Below are 20,399 nucleotides of genomic sequence, written 5' to 3' on the forward strand. Positions count from 1 at the left end.
GGGGTGATGATGTACCTAGTAGGTATGTTTGGGATGGGGGCTGGGGCTGGTGGTTCATGCCTCCTTCTCCCCGGAGCCCCTGTTGCCAGAGGGCAGGCTCTTACCCCAGTGGCTGGGAGGGGAGACCTGTGACGGGGCAGGTGACCGTCTGCCTTGGGGTCAGTATTAGGAAGGTACTGAGGCTGCATCTCTAAGGTTTGCTCTCCAACCGCCTCGGCGCACATTTTAATTCTTGTATATCTGTGCCCTATTATGATTCTCTCCTTTGTCTCTTTGTCTAACTTACAGAATTGGGATTTGGCGGTTGACGTTAGTATATTTTAGGTCTTTTGATACAATTTCCATATTCTTCGCTAAAATGTTGGTACCAGTGTTGATTCCTAGCAGCAGAGATGAGAGTAATGATTATCTTTGGAAGCTTAACTTTTCTTTCAAATATACATACATAGTGTGGTTATAGATACATATTTCCATTTAATATGTAAAAAAAATATACGTGGAGTGGGATTTTAGATATGTATTTATATTTAATATATAATGTATATATTAAATTCTATATTACCAAGTTATAAATATATATATAAATTATATAAAATATGCATCTCAAAAACTTAATTCTACCCAGAATAAATATTAGAAATGGAAGGGGAGAGTCATAACACCGTTCACCTAGTTCTAAACCATCTGGGAGTCTCATTTGCAATAATGTTGGCCATTTTACCGATCTGAGAAGCAGTACTTTGTTCAGGAAAGAAAATTGGAGTCTTTAAAATCTTTCATTTGTAGAAGTAAAGGAATGTGTTTGTTAATTAATCAAGAAGATCAGAATGAACCCCCAAAATACCAGCTGGGCCCTCTCCAGGTTTCAGTGATGACCGGCAGTCATTGCCTTGAGAAGCCGGACTTTTTCACGGGTTACGGATGTAGAGGCTCCAGGGCAGGCAGTTTGAATCGTTTATTCTACACAGTGATTTCCATGTTTTTATTAGGAATATGGTCACATCGTAGATAACCCACTTTTTGGCATAGATTTGGCGTAAAGTGAACCAAGGCTCCACCATCCTTTGGGGACGTCTGAGAGCACGGGACCCACCTCGGCCTCAGTACTGCGTGAAGTTGGCCGTGATGTGCTCATGGTCGCGGGGGGGTGTAGTCGGCAACTCCTGGAAACAAGCAGAGAGGAGCAGGGGTGAGCAGGGTGGCTCCCAGGCCCGGGCTCAGCCCCTTGCTAGAGGCGTCAAGTCCGCGGCTGGGCCGGGTTTGCAGCCTGGGAGCTGCCACGGGGAGCGCGGCCTTGCACGAGCCCTTGGGCGGCGAGGCGTCTCCCCCGAAGTTCCCCAGGACCATCTCCTTGGAAGAAACCTTTCAGGCTTAGGGGTGATGACTGGCGGATGCCCAGCACGCACCTGGCCGCAGGTGAGTGTGCGCCCCGGCCACTGACCTGAGCCAACCTTAGGACGCTGAGGTTGGAGCTCGGGCGCAAAAGCATTGCCTGAATCGAGGAAGGGCAGTGGGTGGAGAACCTCATGTTCCAGGGCAGGAAAGCCAGCTGGTGGCAGCCCCGGCCACTCGCTCTCGGGTCGCCAGGCATTGGAAGGCATGACCCCAGGCCCGATCTCCTGGGATCTCCGAGGCCTTTCTGTTGACCATCCTCTCCTGGAGAAGAGCGACAGTTGGCCGACGGGAGAACAATCCCGATCTCGGGTCCCAAGGCAGCTCCTGAGAACCTACTAACATTCAGCAGGTTTTGAAGACACTGCACTTACTCATTTTAAACATGTTATTTCTAAATTTTTCTTACCAACCCAAGGAATGGCCACTCCTGTCTCCGTTTACAGTTCTAGAAACCGGTTCCGAGAAGACTCAGCCCTCGCCGGAAGCAGCCAGCAAGCGAGAGCCGGGGCTTCTAACCAAGCCTCTGTCCCTCAAGACTTATTTTAGGCCGCGCTGCCGCTCCACGAGCCCCGCCCGGCCCGGTGTCCGAAATGGGCTCCGAAATGCCCGACGGATGAGAAGACACGTCTCCGTGGTCGTCTCGGGTAACGACGCGCCTCTGCGGAGCCACAGCCTCAGTTCTGCTGCCACCTCCCCTGGCTTTACGTCTCCCTGCACGGGGACAGCTACGCCCTAGGCTAGGTGACACCATCCTTGGACAAAGCCACATGCAGGCCTCTTTAACCCGGAGATTTTCGTGTTTGTGCAAAATGTCAAAGTATGTTCAGGTCTTGCCGAGGTCTGAATTCTATCCCTGCCCCTTTCCACACCCGGACACGCATCGACTTCCTCCTCTTGGGAGATTTTACAGCCACGGCAGAGCAGGAAGAAGAGTGAAGGCCGAGCGAAGCCCACGCGTGCTGCAGTTGGGCCGACGGCGTGCGATCGCGGCTCGCTCCGTCCCACGCTAGATGCAGCGCTTGCACGAGCCCCCCTGACACTCCAAGACTTGGTTTCTTTCCCCGTAAAGACAGAGTCACCAACACCTACGGAGCTGACGTGTGAAGTAGGACCGCACCACCCCACAGGAGCCCTGCTCCCGCCCCTGGCGCTCGGGGCCACTGGCACGACGGCCCTGCGCTTTGGTTGGATCCCAACGGGCCCATCTTCTTGGATCACATACTGCTTTTTCTACCTTTTTATTTTTTGTCTCTGACATTATCTGCTTTTTCCTTTTTCAGCTCTTATTGCTCTAAGTAGGTCAATCCACGCTTCTTGGTCGCTGCATGTGTCCCCATCGGCTCAGAGTGGAGTCAGGATTCCTGATTTTTTTTTTTTAGGATTCCTGATTTTTGAAAAAGCTTTTTTAGAGAGCCAGCCACCTGTCCTATCTCTTATCTATCTATCTGCCCAAGATCTATCGTTCAACCGAATCTCTGTATATATCATGATGATATATATGCGAGCGTACACACGTGTTGTCACTGTATACACACGTATCATATATATATACCTACAACCGCACAATTATTTGCTGATTAAATGAATGAATGAATTAAATATGGAAATGAAGGAAAGTAGCCTTCAGACTTTGGAAGAAAGTCCCAGATCCCTTTCCTTTACTCACCTTCATTCAAAGGTGTTTTGCCACTCAGGAATTGCCAGTATGTCCTGTCATGGACACTTTCAGCAATATTGTTGATAGAGGACACGACAAGGCCCCAGGATGTCATCGTGGTTACAAATCTGCAAGAATAAAATTATGTGTGATTAATCTCAATTAGGTCAGGCAATAGGGGTTAAGGTGAAGGGACAGCGATATTCTAAATGTTTTAGAGAACGAATAACACCATGCTCAAAGGAGAAATTGCAAATGATTAATGAATATCAAATTACTTCACTTGAAATTAAATGAAATTAAAATGGAGTTTAAAAAAAACCTATCAATATGCAAATTTTTTAAAACATAAATGCCCAACAATGAGTGAATACTTACATGAGTGACGACGGAATGAATATCCGAGATTGAAGTTTTTTTTTTTGCAAGTTACAAAATTGTACTTTTCATTAATTTTAAGTGACATTAAAAATACATGTGCAATAATTGTTACTCAGAAAATGTGGGACACAAATTTTACGCGAAGCAACCATCCCGTCCGTGTGAGGGATCACGTCTATAATATGCACAGAAAAGACACCTACGAAACTATAAAGAGATGTCAGCAGTGATTACATTGTGGATGTGCTGTAGATGCTTTGTTTTGTTCTTTTTTTAAAAAAAAAACTCATTTAAATTCAATTAATTAACATGTAGCGTATTATGAGTTTCAGAGGTGCTTTGTTTTGTTCTTTATGCATCACCCCTCCAGCATCTGCTGTATGAATTTATGACATTCACAGTCAGGAAAAGAAAAACGAGGCACAATTAGAGCTCAGCTCAGAGAAGTAAGGTAGTGGCCAGAGGGTATTTGAAAACTAAGTATTCTTGAAATGCAAAAAAAAGGATTCTTGAAATGCAAAAAAAAGTATTATTGAAATGAAAAAAAAAGGATTCTTGAAATGCAAAAAAAAAGGATTCTTGAAATGCAAAAAAAAAAGTATTCTTGAAATGCAAAAAAAAAAAGGATTCTTGAAATGCAAAAAAAAAAAGGATTCTTGAAATTCAAAAAAAAAAAAAAAGGATTCTTGAAATGCAACTCTTACCCTGACCTGCGTTATAGGGGCCGTGGACGGTGGACACGACGTCCTGAACCTAGGCCTGTGGGATGGATTCCACGCGCCCCCAAGTAGCCCCGTCCTTGGGCTGGGCCGGTCTCTCTCCTGGCATCTCCCTGCAGGTTTGGCTCCTGCCGTCTTTCCTTTGCAAGGCGAAGGCCCTCCTCCTCCTTCCAGGACCTGGCAGCTGCCTTCCGCTCCTCCTGTGACCTCCGTCGTCTCCATATTTCTCTACTGCTTCCTCCTTTTTTGCAAACTAGAAACACATCCCAAGGGTTGATTTTTATCTCCTGGGAGTTATTTCTGTTTTCTACCCTTTTCCGACAGGGCAGTAGAAGGAACATGAGCTTCGCGGTCAAGTCTGGGTTCAGATCTCAGCTCTTACCAGTTTCAAGCCTTGTGGTCTTAGGAACGTCCCTTAGCCTCGGGGGCCTATGTGGTGCTATCTGTAAAGTGGGCCCCGAATCCAGTGCTCCTAGAGCCTGTGGCGTCTTCCTGGGCGTGAGTCCATTTACCACAGATGGAGTCTCCGTCACCCCACAGATTTGTCACCACAGGGAAGCCCCAGCTCTCCTCCTTGTCTCCCACCCTTGAACCAATGAGCGTTTTACAACACGACTTTTCTTGCTTAAAAACTTGTAACACGTTTCTATAGTGAGGAGGGCAGATTCCTTGGCCTGGTTTTTCAGGCTTTTCCGATAGCACCCAGCCTGTCCTTCCAGACGTGCCCCGCTTGATGCAGTCCGTAGTCTCTTCCCTCGTCACACGGGCCACTCACGGGCCCCGGAGTCCTTGCTTATTCCTGTCCTGAATGCTTCATTCCAGCCAATCCCTCTTCCTAGAGCGTCATCTTCCACTATCGTCCCGCGGGACTTCTTCTTCGAGAGCTTTCCAGGGCTGCGAGCCTTCCTGGACTGCCCTAATCCACAGTGGCCCCCCCTTGGAATCCCTGTTTGTAAGACTCCATCCTAGGTTGACTTGTGTGATTGTATTTTTCCTGACGGCCTTGCCAGTTACTAGACTGCAGGCCTCTCAAGGGACCATGACATGAAGATCTAAGTCACCAGAAGTGGGGAAAAGAAGTAAGAAAATGAAGGAAGGGGGAAGAGGATGAGAATTCACGTGGGGTCCCGGGGGAATGGTGAACGCGGCTTGCAGCACTCACTTGAACATGGGATTTCTGCGTTGTGCTTCCTCTAGGACAACGAGGAGCACGGATCCATCCTTCACGCTAACATCGATGGTTTCATTGAAGACCAGCTCCACCCCCTTCAGCTGGTTATTTATGGTGTACGCGACGGTGATGTTGGATGCCGAGGTGGGAACGGGGCTGGGTTGACTGGGGAGAGTGGGTTGCACTTGATGACCTGTGGACAGCCGAGAGGCCAGATTAAAGATCATGGGGCTTGAATTATGGGTGCAAAACCTCTGTTATTGGCAACTCATCCTAAAAATTTTTTTTTTAAAAATTCAAGAAATGGCAATGATTTTGTGTCCTTTCTGGGTTGTTCTGAGGCACTGGTGTGGTCTCTGAAGCTCCCACTTCCGTTCTACAGAACCGTTCGTAGCTGAAGAGCCGACAGCTAGTCTTATAGTGAACATTAGTTTTCGTCAAAAGAATTTATAACCAGAAGGGAGGACTGTTAACCGCACGTTGTGTATTTTGCATGATTGAGTTCTGTTGAGTTGGGGGCTTTTTCAGCAACACTGTGAACCTGGAAGCAAAAGGTAGTAGATTTTAGACCATTTAGCAGAACACTGGGGGCCTCTATGGTGTAGGATCCTAGGAGAGACTCCAGGGCCACCTCATCAAGGTTGGGAAATCACCGGGCGGCAGCCCGAGGAGGCAGGTGGACGTGGCCGTGTCTGATGTGGTTGGGATCGGGGTGCTTGATCGCGGCCTCTGTAGATCGTGGGCTGAGATAGACGAGGAGCCCAGCCCTCTGCTCGCCTTGAGAAGACCACGGACCCTAAGGTGAACCGTACTTTATACTAGGAAGAAGGGTGTGAGGTGTCTTTACCAAAGACTCGTGACCTCTGGAGCAAGGATATGCATATGCAGGACTCCCGCTTTCTTTGTACGCGTTTCTGCAAAGTTACGTGTCCCTGTATTCTACTTTTAATTGGATAAAATAGAGATATTTAAAATAAAAAGCTACTGTGCCAGGTTTCCACCCCATTCCTTCGGTGTGCCAGGAGCACCGAGGCTTTATATCCAGATCGCCAAGTCTAGGCTTAAATGCCAGCCCTGTTCTTCTCTGGTCTCTCAGACCCGGCTTTCTTTGCTTTGTGTGGCTTCCATTTATATTTAATACTTATTCCATTCTTCCAAATGTTGTTGGTTTTGTTTTGTTTTGTTTTGTTTTGTTTGCTACCTATTTGTCTCTCGACCTTGTAAAGAGCAGATATAAGCACAGAATAATGTTTGGTGCATCGGCCAGGTAAATGAATAAAGTTATGTATCATCTGATTGTTAGGACCACGGACACTCCCTCTTCACCAGCACCTCACATGATGCTCTACCTATCGTAGGTGCTCACTTAATACGTACTGAGTGACGTGCTGAGTGCGGCTGAATTCTGAGGGTGGGTGTGTGAGCACGCGCCGCCCGGGGATTGGATATCGGCTGTGGCTCTGCCTACGTAACGAGCCCACATACCACTTAAAGTCGATGCATATATTATCACTGGCATAAGTTGCCACTTAGGACATAAGGAAAGGCAGAGATGAAGAGTCCTTACCAGGGCTGCAGGACACATAGGGCACATCCAGGTATGTCTTGCCTTTCAGGGAAGGAAGGATTTGGGCAATGGACATGGGATTGTGGAACTTCCCCTGCTCAATCTCCTTAAGTATCGTGTCCATGGTCTTCTTGCAGTCCCACTCCTTGTTAGGTGGCTCAGGTGTCACAGAGAGAGCCTGGGACCGGAGAGACAGAGAGATTAGGCACCGCTAAGAGTTGGCCTTTAGAAGCTTTCCAAGAGACGTACTTGATCACCGGTCTCGGGGACCACCCAGGGTCCAAACCTGAGCTGCCCAGGGTTTGGGATGTCTGTCGTGCTCACTGCTGCATCCCCTCCTCCTAGCTCAGGGCCTGTCACACAGCAGTCACACAACTATCCACGATGGTGTTCCCCAAGTCTGATTGCCGCACAGATACCTGTTGGATCGCTATCAGGGCTGCTGTATTTATGGCACGTGCAGGTAGAGCGAAGGTAAGAGCCAGCACGGCTCACACGCTCCGGGGCCTGTGTGGGTCTGGGACGGCCTGGCCATCTGAGCCTAGGAGAGCTCTCCTGCTTCGGGTTGTCCGGTACACCCTTGGGTGGACTCCTTCCATACTTTGTGATCACGTCAGGAGCGTCAGTCTGGCCACAGGGTGGACTCATGGCCGGGGCTGGGCTAATCATAGAGTGCCATCCTTTTGGTGGGCACACGACTAGCCAGCGCCCTTCCCTGATATACGGCCATTCAGGGAGGGAAGGATTTCTTTCTCTCCTGCTGGGGACCATGTAAGTAAGCACTGGGCCATAATGGCCATCTTCCTCAGTCACTCTGAAGGAGCCCTGCGGTAGGAGACAGTGAGGAAAACCAGGGCTGGGCAACGAAAAAAGAGTAGTGCTTGAAACACATAATTCGAGTCCTTTATCAGGTTCATCCTGAAACTTAATCTAGCCCTGGACCCTCTAGTTGATGTGAAATAGTGAATCCCCATTTTTTTTTTAATCTCAAGCAAAGATTATCTGGGTTTCTGTGATTTGCAAAATGATTCTTGATTAATGCACCAAGTAATTCGTTCTACTTTGCTGAGTTTTGTGTCGCAAGGGTAAGATAGAAATCAGCATTCCCGCTTGCCTTTGGGGGTTCATCTGAGGTCCAGATGTGGGACGATAAGCAAGAGCATCTTGTAACGTGTGGTACATGCAATCTCGTCACCACCTCCCTCCCTTTGGGGTTGTGCTGACCACGACCCTCAGTGTATGTCAATGGTTTGAGGTGGCTGGTGACTGACTCGCCTGAAGCTTGGAATAAGAAACGAGAGAAGTGAGAGTAGAGTCAGAAATGGCTCCGTGAGCCAGAGGCAGGTGACCAACAACCAGGCAGTCTTGACAAGCAAGCCTATGACTGTTGGCTTTGGCAACCGAGGACCCTGGCCCTTGCCAGAGGTCGCTTTATAGGGCAGTTTGATTTAAGGGACTTCAGGTAGGTACTCCTCCGGAGCCAGATCTTGTTCACTTGCCATAGTCACCTCTTGGATCCCCAACAAGATGTATCCCCTTGGTAATGAAGCATCACCAAGGCCAACACTCTAGAGAAGAATAACACATTGCACTAATAACTTTGCATGAAGCTGTTTATCAGATTCCTTTCCTAGGAACATCGAAAGCTCTGGAATATTGACGGAAGGAAGAGAAGAAATTCTGGGACAGGGGAAGTGCCTCATGAGTGCGCGGCCAGAGCACTTGAAGGGCACTGACCTCTTGGAGGAGGATGAGTGAATGAAGGCTGAAGAGCAAGCTTCATATCACCACTCTTCAGCTGGGAGAGACCATGAGAGCTACTGAGCATCACATTTGTGCTTGTGATAAAAACAAAAACAGAAACAAAACAAAAACAAAAACAAAAAAAACTTTGCAACCATGCTTTTATGGGGGAAAGTGAAATTCAGAGAAATTCAATATTTGCCCACAGGGTGGCAGATCTGGGATTCAAACTCAAGTGGTGACGTCTCCAGAGCCCTTTACTTCTCGACAGCAGGATGTTTTAAATTAGAAACAAGTTGAGGGGATGAGCACTGGGTATTGTTATATATGTTGGCAAATTGAACACCAATAAAAAATTTATAAAAATTAAAAAAAAATTAGAAACAAGTTACACGTTAGGTATCTGGTGATTTCAGACGTCAGGCTGCGTGGGTCTACTCTAGCCGTGTGCCGTGACTCCGGTGGGGAGAGGTTACGTGTCCTAACTGATTAGTGAGCCACGTGACCTGTGATATCTGCATAAGGATGAGATCTTGCCTTTGCATAAGTAAAGCTTTATTTCTTAGGTACAGCTTATCAGAATGTACCCGGTGGCTGATAAAATCCCAAACGGATTTCACAAACCAAACAAAAGCAAACATTTCTCTGTCTGGCACTAAGGGGAAGCAGGTTTAAGCGAGTCAGAGATAAAGCCCATCTCCTATCCCTTCCTGACTGCCTCTGATACTCCACAGGGCTCCCTAGACCTGGGCCCCGGGGTTGCTCTTGGGTGAATCAGCGACGGTGACAGTCCATCGCCCCACGGCAAGACTCCATTCACCATGACGTGACACAGAGGCAGCTTTGTTCCCATTAGCTGCTTCCTACTTTGGAATTTTTTTTTTTTTAATTTACTTTTATGTTTAACATAAATTGATTTCTAGTCTGTTTTTGTCCTTTGCTAATTTCTACCGTGTGGAGCATCAGGGCCAATGTCTGCTCCTTCCCCCAACAAGATTTCTTTCTACCACTTGCCCAGAGTTATACTGGATTTAGAGCTGGCATCATAATTCCATGGTTCTCTGTTTCCTGGGCTTTCTGAGTTAAGAGGGTCATGATGTAGCTTTTCTATTAATTGCATTAGGCATTTTGAGACTTTGGAGCATAAACTTCTCAGTTTGGACTAGAGGATTTGGCCACAGATGACCCTTTAATTCCTGATTCTAGTTGGTCGTCTCTCCCCACTATCATTAGCCTATCTTTATTGAAAGGTGCTGCCCTAATCAACCCCAATCAATGGGGTGGGGATTGGGAGATATAACAAGCAGCCTCTTACGGAATCCGAGTCTGAGAATCTGTACAAGGAACACATTGAGTATAGGATGTGGGTACAGACACACCTGGCTCTGCCATTTAGAGCACTGCGTGAGGTTGAAATGAGATAGAGATTGTACATGAGCTTGACAAGTCAGCTTTAGGTTATTTTCACTAATCAGCCTGAATACAAGCCCACATTTTCTTGATCAAGATAAAGGGCTGGCAAGATGGAACCAGAAAATTCCATTTTTTGAGGCATAAATATAATATCCTTTTTTATACATCAAATTTTAATATCCTTATTTTTAATATCCTTATTTTTGATACATCAAATTTTCATCAATTTATAATTATTATGAACAAACTGATCATTATCAGTTTTAATATCCTTATTTTTTATACATCAGATTAATATCTTTTAATTTCCTTATTTTTTATACATCAAATTTTCATCAATTTATAATTATGAACAAACTGATCATTATCAAAAAAATTTCGATCATTATCATGATCAAAATTTTAATATCCTTTTTAATGTCTTTATTAAAAGATAGTTTTTAATATCCTTATTTTTGATACATCAAATTTTCATCAATTTATAATTATTATGAACAAACTGATCATTATCAGTTTTAGTATCCTTATTTTTTATACATCAGATTAATATCTTTTAATTTCCTTATTATTTATACATCAAATTTTCATCAATTTATAATTATTATGGACAAACTGATCATTATCAAAAAAATTTCGATCATTATCATGATCAAAATTTCAATATCCCTTTTTTAAAATCTCTAGTAAAAGATATATTTTAATATCCTTATTTTTTATACATCAAATTTTCATCAATTTATAATTATTATGAACAAACTGATCATTATCAAAAAAATTTTGATCATTATCATGACCAAAAATAAAAAACAATATGTTTCTAGGATTTATTTATTTTTTTCCGAGAAAGAGAAAAGAATTCATGTAGTTTTATTTTCATACTTTACCTAGGAGTAGGGAGGAATGAACACCTGCTTTTTACCAGTCGAGAAACCGAGACAAATACAAGGAATCTATCTCAAGTCACACTAGCTGGTCTTTCCTGGAGACATTAGGAGAAGCGTGGGCTCCTGAGCCTACGATCCAGTCTCACGGCGCGGGTGGGGACCCAACCAAGAGCAGGGGCGACGCGTTTACCTGCATGGCGAGGCCGGTGCTGTAGACGTCTCCGATGATGCCGTTGTCTTTGATCCTCATGCTGATGTTCTCCACGACATCCTTTAGTACCTGACTGAACAGAGTTCTGTAACCTTCCTCTGAACCTTCCGGGATCTTGTTGTACATACAAGTCAGAGCCAAAGTCACCATGGCTCCTGTGTCTGTGAAGCAGGGGCAGGGTGGGTGGGTAAGACAGGGGCAACCGCACGACATGAACCACTAACATTTACCGTGTGCTCACAGCCTTCCGGCTACGCTACCTCCTTTACTCTTCAGGAGAACCTTAAGTGGGACCTACTATTACCTCCGCTGAAGGGATGAGGAAATGGAGGCTCAGGGAAGCCAAGTGATGGCCCACGGCCAGCCAGCTGGTAAGTAGCCGTGCCAGGGCCTGAACCCAGGTCTAGATGGCTCCACGGCCCATCCTTTTAATTAATGTCGACCGGCACTGTATTCGATCTCATTGCTTTCGTCCCAGTGTTTGTCTTTTCAAAGTGTCGCCGGTTCTTGAAAGCCCAGCCGTCACTACCTCTCAGTGGTGACGCCTTCGCTGGGCTGCCCAGCGCCACGGTGCAGTCTCTTTTTTTCAACTTTTTAATTTTTTTAACTCGGCTCCATGCTGGGCTTGAACTCATGACCCCGAGACCAAGACCCAAGCTGAGATCAAGAGTCGGACACTTAATGGACTGAGCCACCCAGGAGCCCCTTGTTTCTCAACTTTAGCAGGTGTTGCTTGGACCTGTTTTGCAATCTCAGCACTTGCTGCTCTGTTTTGTTGTTACTGTGCTCCGTGAGCTCCTGGGTGGGGGGAACTTTGCACCCCCCTCCCCCAGCACCCAGCACGGGGCCGTTTTCATTATTTGCACGGGAAAGTGTATGGGGACTGAACGAGCAAGCTCTGGACAAGACAGAAGAAATGGAAGACTTGCCAGATGGCTCCTTTCGCTGAGCTTCCCCTCCTTACGGTAACCTCCTCCCGAAGTTTGTGCAACCCCATCAAGGATGACAGTGGTGTTGCGACCGTCGCCGGCCAAGGAGCCAGGTCTCCTGAACTGACAGCCTAGGAATGCGTGAGGTCCCCGACGGAAACCAAGGCCCGTGAGCTCCTGACCCCGAGGGAGCCTGCAGGAGTCCTTGCCTCCTGGTCTGAGAAAGCCTGGAAGGACAGTTTCCTGAGATGACAGCGGTTGCTGAGGCTGCGTGGTAGCGGGGGGATGACCCTAGATACAGAGAGCGAGAGAGGGGAAAAGGCGGCCAGGAGGGGGGCCCGGGATAGCGTCCTCCGAGAGGGCGTCCTTCAGAGCAGGCAGCCTTGTCTGCACCGGGTGCGCAGAGCGCGCCGTGGGCCCCGGAGGGGCTCCGCTCACAGCAGCCCAGCACCGTAGGATGAGGAAACACCATGGTCTGGCGTCTCCTTGGAGGGGGAGCATCGCGCCGTTGGGGCCCGGAGGGTCTGTTTACTAGAGAGACTGTCGGGCTTTCTAAGGAGAAACCGAGAAGAATAGAGAATAAGAGCGGTAGTAGTGATAAAGGGGAAGGTTCGGGGCGCCGGGTGGCTCAGGCGGTTGGGCGGCTGACTCTTGGCTTCGACCCGGGTCATGACCTCGGGGCTGAGACGGAGCCCTGAGTGGGCTGCACACCCAGCGTGAAGTCAGCCGAGATTCCCTCTCCCTGCGCACGCGTGCTCTCTCTGCCTCTGTCTCTCTGCCTCTGTCTCTGTGTCTCTGTCTCTCTGCCTCTGTGTCTCTGCCTCTGTGTCTCTGTCTCTGTGTCTCTGTCTCTCTTTCTCTGTGTCTCTGTCTCTGTCTCTCTGCCTCTCTCTGCCTCTGTCTCTCTGCCTGTCTCTCTGTCTCTGTGTCTCTGCCTCTGTCTCTCTGTCTCTCTTGAATAAATAAACAAATCTTTAAAAAGAGAAGAGAGGGCAGCCCAGGTGGCTCAGGGGCTTAGCGCCGCCTTCAGCCCAGGGCTGATCCTGGGGACCCGGGATCGAGTCCCACGTCGGGCTCCCTGCATGGAGCCTGCTTCTGCCTCGGCCTGTGTCTCTGCCTCTCTCTCTCCCTGTGTCTCTCATGAATAAATAAATAAAATCTTTAAAAATAAATAAAAATAAAGAGAGAAGAGAGAGCACTCAGGGAGGGGCTGAGCCTAGACATGGATTCAATTCTTTACGAATTTGCCGGGGAGTAACTGCTGACTTGGGAGCCTCAGCGCCCCCAGTGGAGGCTCCGTCGTCGTCAGACCTGTCATTCCATCGGTTCCTCTGTGTCCCTTTCACTTATTCCCTAATCACGTCTCCGACAGTATTTGCCGAAGGCCTCCCACCCGCAGATGTTTCCAGGCCCTTGGCTCCCCCTCCACGGGAGCCTCCCCGCTCCCCCCGCAGCCCCCTCCGGCCCTTGGGTTCCCAGCTCAGGGCACGCCTGCAGGTGGCCGCCAACTCACCCGTGTTGAAGGGGGAGAGGCCGGCTGCCAGGATCTTGGCCAGGCGGGCTGCCACGGGCAGGGCCCTCCCCGGGTGCTCCTGGCACAGGGCGAGCACTGCCAGGCTGGGCCCGTAGAAGGTCCAAGCCGGAGCACTGGGGCCTGGGAAGGGGACAGAGGGTCTCTGTAAGGTGAACATTCACCATCGTGAGGACCTTCATGAGAAAGGTAAAGGTCAAACCTTTAAATAGAAATTTCTAGAAAAACCCATCAAAAAAAAAAAAAAAAAAAGAAAGGCTCCACGTTGGCAAAAGTAACGTCAAGTTCCCCAGAATAAGAATGTCCCCCGGCGGCGCCAGGGGAGGCCGTGGTGGGGGTCCTCGGGTGGAGGCTGTAAATCTATGTCCCTGGGGTGTGGTTTTCTCTGGTTCATTTGGAATCAAAGTGAGTAACCCCACGTGGGATTATCTGAGGGTCCCGCGTGCAGGTGACTCTCCGGTCGCCCTGCTGTTTCTTTCTAGGCTTAACGTGCTCAGGAAGGCCTCTGCCTCAGTCTCCCCTCTCCTCCGATGAGGTCTTACTCGAGGGTGGCCAGGCTTCCATCTGTCCATATAGAACCGACACTTTATTCCCAGGGTCTCGGCAGGAGGAGTTGAGGGCCATGATGGTGAGGGCCAGCTGGCCGACGCTCAGCCCTGCGGAGGGGAGATGAAACGGTCACGAGGACGCTGCGCCGGGCGCCAGGGCAGAGCTCTCTGCTTCTTGTCCAGATCATTCTGATTTTTTTAATAATGTGATTAGATAATTTTTTAAAAAAAATATTTGTAAGTCATTGCTCCACCCAACATGGGACTTGAACTCACAACCCGGAGATCAAGAACCCCATGGTGCCCCACTGAGCCGGCCAGATGCCCCTAGATGGTTTTTTTATTATCATTATTTTGTTTTTCTTAAGGAAAGGAGTATGGGAAAACGCTCGACCGCTGCTGAGCACCGTGTGACCCGACAGCTTCTCCGGGGATCCCTGGTGTCTACTTGGAAGAGCAGCAGGGACGCCTGTGCAGGTTCATTCCTGAAAGTAATTTTCACTTTACTACCTAACTGGATCCTGGGAGGCACGCAGAATAGAGGTTTTATTATTATTATCTTTGTTATTATTACGGCTGTGTCCTTGTTAGAGTCACCCGGTTAGGGGAGGAAGCGAGGGGGCCGCGCACCTGTTCACCGGGCACCTGGCCCACGGCCTCCTGCGCGGCCCGGCTCTGCAGGTGCTCTGGCTCCCGCGCTTCCCTTCAGGTGCACAGGGAGGGGGTTTGGGTGCTTCGGCTCCGCTCGCGGGGGCCTGGGGGGGCGCACTGGGGGGCCCTGGCTTCTCACCCGCCGAGTCGCTGGCCCCGAGCCTGTCGGCCAGCAGCTCGCGGGCCTCCGCGCTGAGGGCCCCGGCCAGGTTCATGGCGATCAGGACGCTGGGGTTCGGGGGCGCTGCGCTGCTCACGGAGTCCTCCAGGAGCACCTGCAAGCCATCCACCAGGTGCTGCGCCGCCTGGGGAACGGCTGGGAAGAGAAAAGCCGTGAGCTAAACCCGGGTCCTCTCCCTCATCGCAGAAGCGCGCTTCTCGGGCTTCTCTCTGCCGGAGGACGGTGTTCCCAGGGGCACCCTGTGCTGGGGAGACTATCAGGGACACGTGCAGGAAACGTGGGGATGGTCTTTTGAGGCCAATTAGACTCCACATCTTCGCAAATGACCCTCATCTTCAACGGATGATTTCTCACTTAGTAAATTCAAGCCCTGTGGCTCACGGACATATTCCTCCTAGCACATTCCTAGAAATCACTGATTTCTTTGCATTTTTTTCTCACTCTTTTTTTTTTAAGTTATTTCTTTTTGGGGCGCCTGGTTGCTGTCGCCCGTGAAGCCTCTGACTCTTGGTTTCGGCTCAGGTCTTGATCTCGGGGCCCTGGGATGGAGCCCTGAGTCCAGCTCTGTGCTCAGCACGGAGTCTACTTGGGGTTTTCTCTCTCCCTCTGTCCCCCGTCCCCCGCCCCCATATCTTAGAAGATAAATTAATCTTAAAACATATAAAGTTATTTCTTTTTTTGCTTTTTTAGGATTTTATTTATTTATTTATTTATTTATTTATTTATTTATTTATTTATTTATGAGAGAGAGCATGCATGTGCATGCACGAGCAGGAGAGGGACAAGCAGAGTCCCTGCTGAACACAGAGCCCGACATGGGGCTTGATCCCACGACCGTGAGATCGTGACCTGAGCCAAAATCAAGAGTCAGACACTCAGCGGACTGAGCCCCCCAGGTGCCTTCCCACACCTTTTTTTCTTTTTTAAAGATTTTATTTTTAATTAATCTCTACACCCTACATGGGGCTGGAACTCGTAATCCTGAGATCAAGAGTTGCATGTTCTTCCAACTGAGCCAGCCAGGCACCCCCCTCCGTCTTACCTGAAAAACACAGAAAACGGGGTCTGACCTGTCCTCGGTGGATACCACCATCCCCCCTCGCAGCGGCCCGTGGTCGGGGCAGCTCTGAGCGTCTCGGTGCCACCAGCCATCGTCCTGCACCAGTATTTCGATCCCTCTTAAGGGAAAACACGCAGACCCGCCTCCAAAATCTCCTGCCGTTTGGCCAGGAAGGATGAAGCACATGCTCACCCCGACTCACGCCGTTGGAACCCCTACAGGGATGGCTGTTCCCCATCACTTTCCCCGCAACAGACCCCCGGGAGCTGCTCCTGTGACCTCTCTGGAGGCAACGCCGTACTCACAGCAGGAGCTTCGGGCCCAGGTGCTGGTCCCCGCCGCCGCCCACAGGAGGTGCAGCAGGTGGAGGCTGAACCAGGCCATCTGCCTCTCTCGTCCTGTCCAAGGGTCCCGTGCGCTGATCCCTGTGCTTGAAAGTGGGGTGTTTCCTCTCCTCTCTTATATACGCTTTTTGCAGAACAGTCTGCCCTCTTTCCCTTCCAGCCACTCCCAGCCCCTTACGCCGACCTCTCTCTCCGTCTCTAATTTCCATGTGCTTATCTGGATTCCCTCCTATAGATCCTCCAAGGTGTGTGAAGGTGACTTCTAGTGGCACAGTCTCTGGGGTGTCTCACTTGGGGTGAGCATGCGGGGAGGGCCGCGGTGACAGATAACCTCCTGGTCTCTATGAGCAGCCACTTCACCGAAGCTTACGCTCTACCTCACGCTCTCCGGTGAGGATCCGCCAGGTGAAGTTGGCCTCTAGGCAATGAATTCACTTACTGTGACCCGGGTCTTTAAGGTGGTTTGACTTCAGGCAAGCAATGGACCCGAGGTTCCCAGAAATTGTAAATTTTTTTTTTAAACTAGGCTCCAAGCCCAGCAGGGAGCCCAGTGCAGGGCTGGAACTCCCCACCCTGAGAGCAAGACCCGAGCCGCCATCGAGTCCGACGCTAAACCGACCGGAGCCACCCTGCCCGGAGATTATTTTATTTGATTTCTCTCTCCTTATCTGGGGACAAAGCCGTTTCAAACACCCAGGGCTCTCAGGCATTATCTTTTAAAGTAAATAATTAGAAAATGTGGGATCAATGAACTCTATTAAATATTAAGTGTTGAAAAAATAAAAAATAAAATAAAAATTATTATTATTATTATTTTTTTTAATAATAAAAATTATTTTTATTTTTAAGTGTTTATAGATTTCAGAAATGCAGCTCTATTGCAGCAAAGTGTGCCTCCTTATGACGTGCAGCTGGAAATAATGTCATGAGGTGATGAAGGGACGGGGTAATATTTTTTGTAAACCACTGGATTCTTTTAGGGGGATGTTTTTCAGTGGCTCCCACCTTAATAGAATTCCAAGTCCTTTTTTTTAAATTTAAATTTATTTTTTATTGGTGTTCAATTTGCCAACATACAGAATAACCCCCAGTGCTCATCCCGGCAAGTGCCCCCCTCAGTGCCCGTCACCCAGTCACCCCCAAACCCCGCCCTCCTCCCCTTCCACCACCCCCAGTTCGTTTCCCAGAGTCAGGAGTCTCTCATGTTCTGTCTCCCTTTCTGATATTTCCCACTCATTTTCTCTCCTTTCCCCTTTATTCCCTGTCACTATTTTTTATATTCCCCAAATGAGTGAGAACATATAATGTTTGTCCTTCTCCAACTGACTTACTTCACTCAGTATCATCCCCTCCAGGTCCCTCCACCTCAAAGCAAATGGTGGGTATTTGTCATTTCCAATGGCTGAGGAATATCCCACTGTATACAGAGACCACAGCTTCTTTTTAATGACAAAGCCCCGTAGGATGTGGCTCCTGGTTGGGCCCCAGACCTGCCTCTGAGGGCTTCCTCCCTTGCTCCCTTGCTCCCCCTGCTTCTTCCAGCTGCCCTGGCCTCTTGCTCCCTGATCCCATCGCCTGCCCTTGCATTTGCCGCCCCGCTGCTCCCCCAGACCCCCGGGGAGGCCCCCCTTCCTTCGTGTCCGCTCGAAGGCCACTTCCAGAGAGGTCATCTCAGGCCATCTCTGTCGTGGGAGACAGGCCGTGTCCCCAGCTGCTCCGCCCCCACTCGCAGGGGGAAGGGCCTTTGTCTCCCCTTCGCTGTTTAACCTCCAGCTCCTGGGCCACCACCTGGTTCACAGCAGGAACAGAATAAATACTTTTTTGGATGAACAAATTAACGAGCATGTGTAAGACCTGGGTTATAAAGCATTTTTCTTTCTTCCGTGGGGGAGCGTTGGTGGCCCTGTGGGGTGACTGTGCGGGTACTCCCTGGCCCCCGGTCCGGTCGTCGCCTCCTGGAGTCCCCTGCTCCGGGCTGTGGCTGGCCTCTCCTCTCGTGAATATAATACGGCAAAAGTCACGAGATAGGGTAGGAGACGGCCACCCTCCGTCTTGTTGGCTCTTGTTGCCGCTGGCTAATGTCCTTGCTCCGAGGTGAGGTGCCCACGGGCAGCTGACGAGGCGAAGGCCTGGGAGCAGCTCCAGGCGACAGCCCAGCAGCGAGGGGCCTGCCAACGACCTGGGCATGGATGTCCCCCGTGGATGGCCCCACGGGGAGCTTTGGCCTGAAGCCTCAGCTGACGTCCCCATTGTGGCCTCACTGGGAGACCTTGATCCACAGAAGCTGAGACACCATGTGTCTTGCTGCTCTAAGTCCTTACGTTTTGGGGTGACTTGCATTGTTGACTACATGTGGAGTTTGGCAGGAGATGAGGCCAGAAAGATGGTTGAGGGCTCCGGCCGCCCCATGAGGGAGCGAGGGCACAATAACTCCCTCCCCACCCCACGTCCACTCCCTAATCCCTGGAACCCACGTGGCGGAAATAAGGTCGCTAATGAGCTGACTTTGACATAGACAATTTGGGGGATTATTGGGGTGGACCCACCGTAGTCAGAGGTCCCTTTAAGCGGAAGAGGGAGAAAGGAGAGTAAGTCCGAGGAGGAGATGTGGGGATGGCAGTGGAGGTGGGGGTGGCACAAGCGCTGGCTCTGAAGGTAGAGGCACGTCGCCCTCCCCTAGAAGCTGGAGAAGGCGAGGAAGCAGATTCCCCTCTAGAGCCCCCGGAAGGAACTCCGCCTTCTAGGGTCTCACGGGGACAAAATCAAGGTGTGTTGAAGGACCCCTTGATTTTATCCCCGTGAGATCCGTCTCCGGCCTCCAGCCTCCAGGGCTGTACAAGGATACGTTTGCCTAAAGCCAGGAAATCGGTGGTGACCGGTTACAGCAGCCGTGAGGCTCTAACGCAGGATTAGGATCCCAGCGTGGTCCTGGCCTTGGGTTCCGGAGCTGCCTGTGACCAGCCTAAGATGCTCTTCAAGCGCACGCCTCCGTGCAGATGCCGCTCACAGCCATGGTTGGTGCAAGACTCAAGATAATACAATTGTCCCGCTTAGCAAATAACTTCCCGAACAGGACACACATTTCTTAACTCCTATATTTTGACAGTCCTTGGCTAACTATCGACTGAACTTCTTCTTCTCCTTTTTTTTTTTTTTTTTAATATTTATTCATTCATGAGAGACACACACAGAGAGAGAGAGAGGCAGAGACACAGGCAGAGGGAGAAGCAGGCTCCATGCAGGGAGCTCGACGTGGGACTCGATCCTGGGACTCCAGGGTCACGCCCCGGGCTGAAGGCGGCGCTAAACCACTGAGCCACCCGGGCTGCCCTCTTCTTGTCCTTTTTTCAAAAGAAGAGGGTGGTGGTGGGGGGCAGTGGAAGGGAGAGGGTGGGAGAGAGCGAGAATCTTAAGCAGGCCCCAAGCTCAGTGCAGAGCTGGACGCCGGGCTTGATCTCACGACCCTGAGATCACAATCTGGACCAAAATCAAGAGTCTGATGTTGAACCGAGTGAGCCACCGAGGTGCCCCTTGCCTGAAACTTATTAATTTATTTGCCTGTTTTATCACGTGCCTGGTTTTCCGATGTCCAAGCACCCAGACTCTCAGTGCATAAACCTCTCAGAGGTTTATCAGTGTTGACTGTGCTCTGCTATGGCAGCAGAGGGACGTTCTCCCCCGGACTCAGTCCTGGCTCTGTCATAGTGCTAGGCCTTAGGACCCGTAAGGCAGGGGTGGCCGGAGCGAGGGTCCCCTGGGCAGTGTCGGTGGCACCCTAAGGGAATGTCGCTCCATTTCCCTCGGGTCTGTCTCTGAGATTAAATGCATCCCTACCAGGGAGCAGTGTCACTGTTTTCTACCGTGGGGCCACTGTTGGGAGAAACGTGGCTCTGTCTATTAAGGACGGAGGCTCCAGGGGCTACGGGGACGTGTTAGAAACACGGCGTAAGGGGAGTTGTTACGTCTGATCCAATGAGAGGGACTGAACGAGAACGGCAGAGGAAAGGACTTCCT

The 20,399-nt window shown here is 49.7% G+C and overlaps 1 protein-coding gene across 1 annotated transcript; it reads right to left on the reverse strand.

Annotated features, from left to right (window-relative positions):
- Positions 1 to 940: 940 nt before the first annotated feature.
- Positions 941 to 16,458, reverse strand: CBLIF (cobalamin binding intrinsic factor). The gene is given in 10 exon segments (NM_001005759.1): positions 941 to 1,141; positions 1,143 to 1,163; positions 3,062 to 3,180; positions 5,315 to 5,516; positions 6,891 to 7,068; positions 11,121 to 11,302; positions 13,584 to 13,724; positions 14,144 to 14,257; positions 14,940 to 15,116; positions 16,347 to 16,458. Coding segments are annotated over 10 exon segments (1,254 nt in total). The 5' UTR covers positions 16,426 to 16,458; the 3' UTR covers positions 941 to 1,100.
- Positions 16,459 to 20,399: the final 3,941 nt, after the last annotated feature.

The sequence above is a fragment of the Canis lupus genome, chromosome 21 (genome assembly GCF_011100685.1).
Source record: "Canis lupus familiaris isolate Mischka breed German Shepherd chromosome 21, alternate assembly UU_Cfam_GSD_1.0, whole genome shotgun sequence".
Classification (NCBI taxonomy): Eukaryota; Metazoa; Chordata; class Mammalia; order Carnivora; family Canidae; genus Canis; species Canis lupus.